At 47.4% G+C, this 6,289-nt stretch overlaps 1 protein-coding gene across 2 annotated transcripts in view; it reads right to left on the reverse strand.

The window, feature by feature from the left end:
- Positions 1–6,053, reverse strand: part of CABP5 (calcium binding protein 5) — a 17,368-nt gene extending 11,315 nt beyond the window's left edge. The window contains exons 1-4 of one of the 2 annotated variants that reach the window (XM_060173220.1): positions 4,865–6,053; positions 4,491–4,493; positions 2,680–2,710; positions 377–520 (exon numbers count right to left, since the gene is read on the reverse strand). In XM_060173220.1, coding sequence (XP_060029203.1) covers positions 377–520; positions 2,680–2,710; positions 4,491–4,493; positions 4,865–4,951 — 265 coding nt within the window. In that variant the 5' untranslated portion in view covers positions 4,952–6,053. The remainder of the gene's footprint in view (positions 1–376; positions 521–2,679; positions 2,711–4,490; positions 4,494–4,864) is intronic. The other variant, XM_007538336.2, reaches the window with a different exon arrangement.
- Between the last annotated feature and the right edge of the window lie 236 nt (positions 6,054–6,289).

The raw sequence follows: 6,289 nt of genomic DNA on the forward strand, positions 1-6,289 counted from the left end.
TGAGCCAATCCCCTAACTGGCTTAGGGCTGTGCTCACCGTCTGCACACCCAGAGGAGCCGGCTTAGGAATTAAATGAGCCGGGATCTCTCTCCAGATGCGCACGCTGGCTGCCCTTGACTTCAACCTTGTGGAGGTAGCCACGTGTCCGCCCCCAAAGGAGCCCGGTGGCTAACTGCCTTGACTGGATCTCAGAACCTACACCATCTCTGCAGCTGTCCACGGGACATAACCCAGCCGATAGAGTGCACACTGCACCTTAATCACACGTGCTTCCTGCCTGTGTGGAGTCTGACCTGCGCCCACCCCCAGTCCCCAGCCCCCCAGCTCCTCTTTGTCGCAGCTCCCCCACCCCACCCCCCCCACACCCCTCCTCACGGTTCATGCGGATCTGCTGGCTCAGTTCCGTCAGCTCCATCTCCGTGGGCATGTAGCCTATCGTCCTCATGAGGTTCCCCAAGTCCTTGCAAGAGATGAACCCATCCCGGTCCTTGTCAAACTCGAGAAAAGCTTCCCGGAGCTCTGAAAGTTAGGGGAAGAAACATTGGACAAGGGGAGCTTGAAACAGTCAGTGAGGAACAGGGGTGATCCTTGAAACCATCAGTGGGTCACTGGCCAGAGGCTTCTTAAACAAACAAACAAAAGTTTCTTGAAGATTTCTTTATATTAAAGAGAGACACAGGGGCCGGGTGGTGGCGCACCTGGTTGAGCACACATTACAATGCCCAAGGACCCGGGTTCAAACCCCTGGTCCCCACCTGCAGGGAGAAAGCCTCACGAGTGATGAAGCAGGGCTGCAGGTGTCTCACTGCCCCCCCCCCCTCTCTCTACTTCTCCCTTCCGCTCAGTTTCTGGCTGTCTCTATCCAATAAATAAATAAAGATAATGAAAAATGAAAAAAATAAGAAAAAATAAATACACAGGGGAGCCAGGTGGTGGCACACACACCTGGTTGAGTGCACTTATGACAACTCAAAAAGACCCAGGTTCAAGCCCCCAGTCTCCACCTGCAGGGGGAAAATATCACAAATAGTGAAACAGGGCTGCAGGTGTCTCTTTGTCTCTCTCCCTCTCTATCATCCCTTCTCTCTACATTTCTGGCTATCTCTGTCCAGGAAATAAATAAATTTTTTTTTCTTTTTGAGAGAGACCACAGCACTAGTCAACTCTGGCTGACGACGCTGCTGGGTATTAAACCTGTGGCCTCAGAGCCTCAGGTGTGAAAGTCTGTAATGCTAAGGTAAGAGCTAGCTCCTTGGTCCTGAGAAGACATTTTTTAAAAATCAAAGTTTAAGTCAACCCCAGTTATCACTACTACTTCCTGGAAACAAACTACCTCTTTAAAGGAAAAAGCCACCATTTCATGAAGTGCTGGGTAAAACGCGTTAGGGGGCAGGAAGGCTGCCTGAAGTCCTCCAGATTCATGGTTGAGGTTAAAGGAGATGTGACACTCACCAAGAGAAATTATTAAGCCCAAGGTTCTGAGGCCCCAGGCACAATCCTCAGCACCACCAGAAGCCAGAGCTGAGCAGGGCTCTGGTAAAAGTAATAACAATAAAGTAAAAATAAATTATTATTAATAGATAAATAATTTTCAGTGCATCCTGAAACATGACGACATGTGTCACTCTTGAGTCCCTGGGAGCCTTAGGGCCAGATGTGCCTTTTAAATACTTTGGTAGAGGGCCAAGTGATGGCACACCTGGTTGAGCACACACATTACCATGTACCAGGGCCCAGGTTTGGGTTCCCCCTCCCCACCTGTGGGGGGAGGTTCATAAGTGGTGAAGCAGTGTTGCAGGTGTTTCTCTGTCTCTCTCCCTATCTTCCCCTTTCAATTTCTCTCTGTCCTGTCCAGTAAAATAAGAGTTCAATCGCAAATTTTCAAAAAGAAAGAAATATTTTGGGAGGTTAACTACATGAGGAAGAGTTTCACAAGGGCCAGAGCACTAGTTCACAGGGGTAAAGCACCTGCCTTGCCTATACACTTGCCCTAGTTTCAAACCCCTACACCACATGGGAGGTGCTATGGCACTGGGGAAACGCCAACACCAGGGAGTCTCTCTCCCTCCCTCTTTCCTTTCTCTCTCCTTCTCAATCTGAAAAAGGAGGAGGAGGAGAAACAGCAGGAGGCAGGGGAGATAGCACAGTAATTTTGCAAATAGACTCTCATGCCTGAGGCTCCAAAGTCCCAGATTCATTCCCCACACCACCATAAGCCAGAGCTGAGCAGTGCTCTGGTAAAAAAATATATATATATAATAATTAAGTAAGTAAGTACGTAGTCTAGGAATGGTAAAATCATGCGTATGCAGAGTCATGGCAGAGAGAGAGACAGAGAGAGAGAAGAAAGGAAGAAAGAATATGTGTGTGTCACAATATTACAGCTGAAAGAAAGAATATGTGTGTGCGTGTGTCACAAGATTACAGCTGAGTGGGATGGGGGGGTGGAAGGTTTTTTTTTTTTTAATTTCTTTATTGGGGAATTAATGATTTACAGTCGACCGTAAAATACAATAGTTTGTTCATGAATAACATTTCCACATGATACAACCCCCACTAGGCCCTCCTCTGTCGGATGGAAGGTTTTCACATGGAGTTTACACAGATGTACAAGGAGACAGAGCAGGTGTGTGAGGGGGTGGATGGCAGTGTGGGGACTCTGGGGGAGATGGGGTTACCTTCAATCTCATCTTGTCCCAGTGGCCTTTCCTGGAGCAGAATTCAGGGGAGAGAGAATTTGGAGAACAGGTCAGGGCTCCAACATTCACTCCATTTTAAATTTATATCATTCTCATTAGTGATTTATTAGAGGTTTACAAGATTCTAAGAATCTCAGAGTAAAATCCCACACTGCCCCCGCCACCAAAGAATGCTGGGCCCCACCCCATAATGACCACCAGAGTTTTCACAAAGGCTTAGACGTGTGGTTACTTCCTCTCCTCCTTCTACTTTTCTTCCCTGGTTTATGTTTCAGTTCTCTCTATTCCAGATAGAAGCAAAACCATCCAGCAGCTTCTGTCACCTCTTATTTACTTCATAAGCATAATTACCTCCCATTCCATCTACCTCATCCCAAAAGTTGTAATACCATTCTTTTTAACTGCAGGGTAGTAGTTCATTGAGTATACATAGGAATAAATGCCCCCACTTCACTGGTCATTAGAGAAATGCAGGGCAGGGGCAGGTAGCATAGTGGTTATGCAACGAGACTCTCACACCTGAGACTCCCCTGTCCCAGTTTCAATCCCCTGCACTACCATAAATCAGAGCTGAGTAGTGCTCTGGTAAAAAATAAAATAAAATAAATTAGAATCCCACTGAAATCCAACTTTCAGCCTCTGAAAATGAAATAATAAGAACTAAATTTTTTAAAAAATAAAAAACCAGGTCTGCAGGCCTGCAGGTTGGCCAGCTCCTAATAAAAACTCAGCCAAGACAGGGGGCCTTTCTGATGGCATGTCCTGGCTGTTACCTGCAAAAAGATTTTAAAAGGTAAATATATATTTTTTTAAATAGTAGATAACAAATGTCGGTGAGATTGTGGAGACAAAAGAACTCTGTGCTGTTGGAGGGTATGCAAATTTGGTATTAAGAAAAATGGTGTGGCATTAAACAAAAGAAGGGCCAAGCAGTGGTGTGACTGGTTGAAACACACATTACATGTCTAAAGGACCCAGGTTCAAGCTCAGTTCCTACCTGCAGGGTGGAAATTTCACAGTGAAGCAGTGCTGCAGGGGTGTGTGTGTGTGTATAAGTCTCCCCATCCCCAAGCTGGGAGGTGTCATAGTGGTTAGAGCATTGGTCTTTAAAATTTGGGGTCCTAAGCTCTACCCCCAGCACTGCATGTACCAGAATATACCAGAATAATGTGCTGGTTCTCTCTCTTTCTCTTGTTAAACTTTCTTGTGGGGCAGGAGGTGGCACACCTGGTTTGCACACACTACAATGCATAAGGACCGTAGTTCAAGCCCTCAGTCCCCACCTGCAGGGAGGAAGCTTCACGATTGATGAAGCAGTGCTGCAGGTATCTTTTCTCCCTATCTCCCTCTCCCTCTCAATTTTTGTCTCTATCCAAAAATAAACTAATTAAAATTTTTTAATATTTATTTTCCCTTTTTGTTGCCCTTTTTAATTGTTGTAGTTATTGTTATTGATGTCATCATTGTTAGGACAGAGAGAAACGGAGAGAGGAGGGAAAGACAGAGGGGAAAAGAAAGACAGACACCTGCAGACCTGCCTATGAAGCAACACCCCTGTAGGTGGGGAGCCGGAGGCTTGAACCAGGATCCTTACACCAGTCCTTGCGCTTCACGCCACGTGCACTTAACCCGCTGTGCTACTGCCCAACTCCCAAAAATATTTTTAAAATTTTTTTCTTGTGTCAACAATGATACTATAAACCTTGAACACCCCCAATTAAGTGAAGGAAAAAAAAAAAACTCTTATGAGATAAATCCTTTTTTTTTTTTTTTTCCATTTTAACAAGGACAGGCTGGAGACGTTAATCACCAGGTCGGACATATGCCACATGGGAGGTGCCATGGGGCCAGAGGAAGCTCTGACAGTACAGTATCTGCCTCTGTGTTTTTCTCTCTGTGTATCTGAATGAAAAAGCAACAGCCTGGGAGCAGGGAACTCACACAGCTCTGGCGTATAGTGGTGCCAGAGGACTGAACCTGAGGCCTCATACATGAAAGTCTGTTGTGCTGCCCATTGCACTATCTCCTCAAACCCCCCCCCCCAGCTGCCTTTTTGTGTGCTCTTCTCTACTCTCTGTCCATTTTACTGGCCCCTGCCTGCCCACCTGGCCCACATAGCCACGGCAACCCCCACAGCCCATCTTCTGCCGCACCCCCACCTCACCCGTTGTTTCTCAGCGATGCCTTTTCTCAGGAAGATGCAGGCGGGTCCCAAAGGGAACTGCATGGAGGAACCTACGGGGAACTGCATGGGAGGGCACGCACCCCGTCTAGAGACAGGCAGCTCTGCCTCCTCTCTTCTGCTCCTGTGCTCCCCACCTCTCCCGTGGTGGCAGCTGCGGTCTTTGGGACGTGACAGCTGGGTGGGAGACTGTCCTGAGGTCCAGGAGGGAGGGATCAGAGGGATGCCTGCCTCCCCATCTGGCCCCCCGGGGCCCGGGAGGGGTAGTGTACAGGCTCTGACCTTTTGTGCCCAGATGGAACAAGCAGGACTGTTTGGACACCAGGGATTAAGCCCATCTGTGCGCCCGGTGTCCCCAGCCTGGTCTGCAGGCACGTGGCCCCCCGGCCTCCAGCAAGTCAACAATGGGTGACAGCATGTGACAGAGGCCGAAGGGCACAGAAGGTAGAGTGCAGGACTTGCATGCCCAAGGTTCTATCCCTGATCTTGCAGATGCTAGAGCTGAGTAGTCTTTTGCTTACTTTAAAAAAAAAAAAAAGGGGGGGGGTGTTGATGTCACACCCAGTAGAGCATGCAGGAAGTTACCACACATGAAGACTTGGATTCAAGCCCCCTACAGGGGAAAGCTTCATAAGCAGTGAATCAGAGCTGCAGGTCTCTGTAGTCCCCCCTTACCTCTCAATTTCTCTGAATCTATCAAATAAAAGACTAAGGGGGAAAATGGTCACTGGGAATAGTGGATTCATTGTGCTGACAAAGAGCCCCAGAGGCAAACCCGGTGGCAATAATAAAAAGGAAAAAAAAATCATTAATGGAGAGCCAGTGACATTCTGTGGATTGAACTCAGGACCTTATGCTTACAAGTGCAATACTGTATCTGCCACACCACCTCCCAGGCCACTTCAATGTTTTCTTAACGTGTGTTTATTGATGAGAAAGAGGAGCGCTAAAGAACCAGAGTACCACTCTGGCACTTGTAATGCCGGGGGTCAAACTCAGGGCCTTATACTTGAGTTCAATGGCCTATCTACCACACTACCTCCCAGACGACACTGAAATATTTGAGAATAAAAATGGGGCCAGCAAGATAGCACAGCTGGGTAGTACACCTGGAACTGCCATTCACATGACCCAGGTTCAAGCCTAGTTCCCACCTCGCTGGAGAAGTTTCAGTGCTATGGTGCCTCTTCCTTTTTCTTCACCCAGAGTGGTGAAGCTACTGTGATGGCAAAAAAAAAAAAGGTTGATTTATTAGGAAAGTCTTCAATTTATGAGAAAAAAAAGCATGTTTCCAGTGATGCAATCATACTAGGGTTTGGTTTTTGTTTCCTGTCCACCTCCTTCTCTGTTACTCCCCCATCAAGAAGTATCCCAAGTAAGCAGACGCTGCCCTCAGAGTCAGGCCAG

Source organism: Erinaceus europaeus, chromosome 2 (assembly GCF_950295315.1).
Source record: "Erinaceus europaeus chromosome 2, mEriEur2.1, whole genome shotgun sequence".
NCBI classification, from domain to species: domain Eukaryota; kingdom Metazoa; phylum Chordata; class Mammalia; order Eulipotyphla; family Erinaceidae; genus Erinaceus; species Erinaceus europaeus.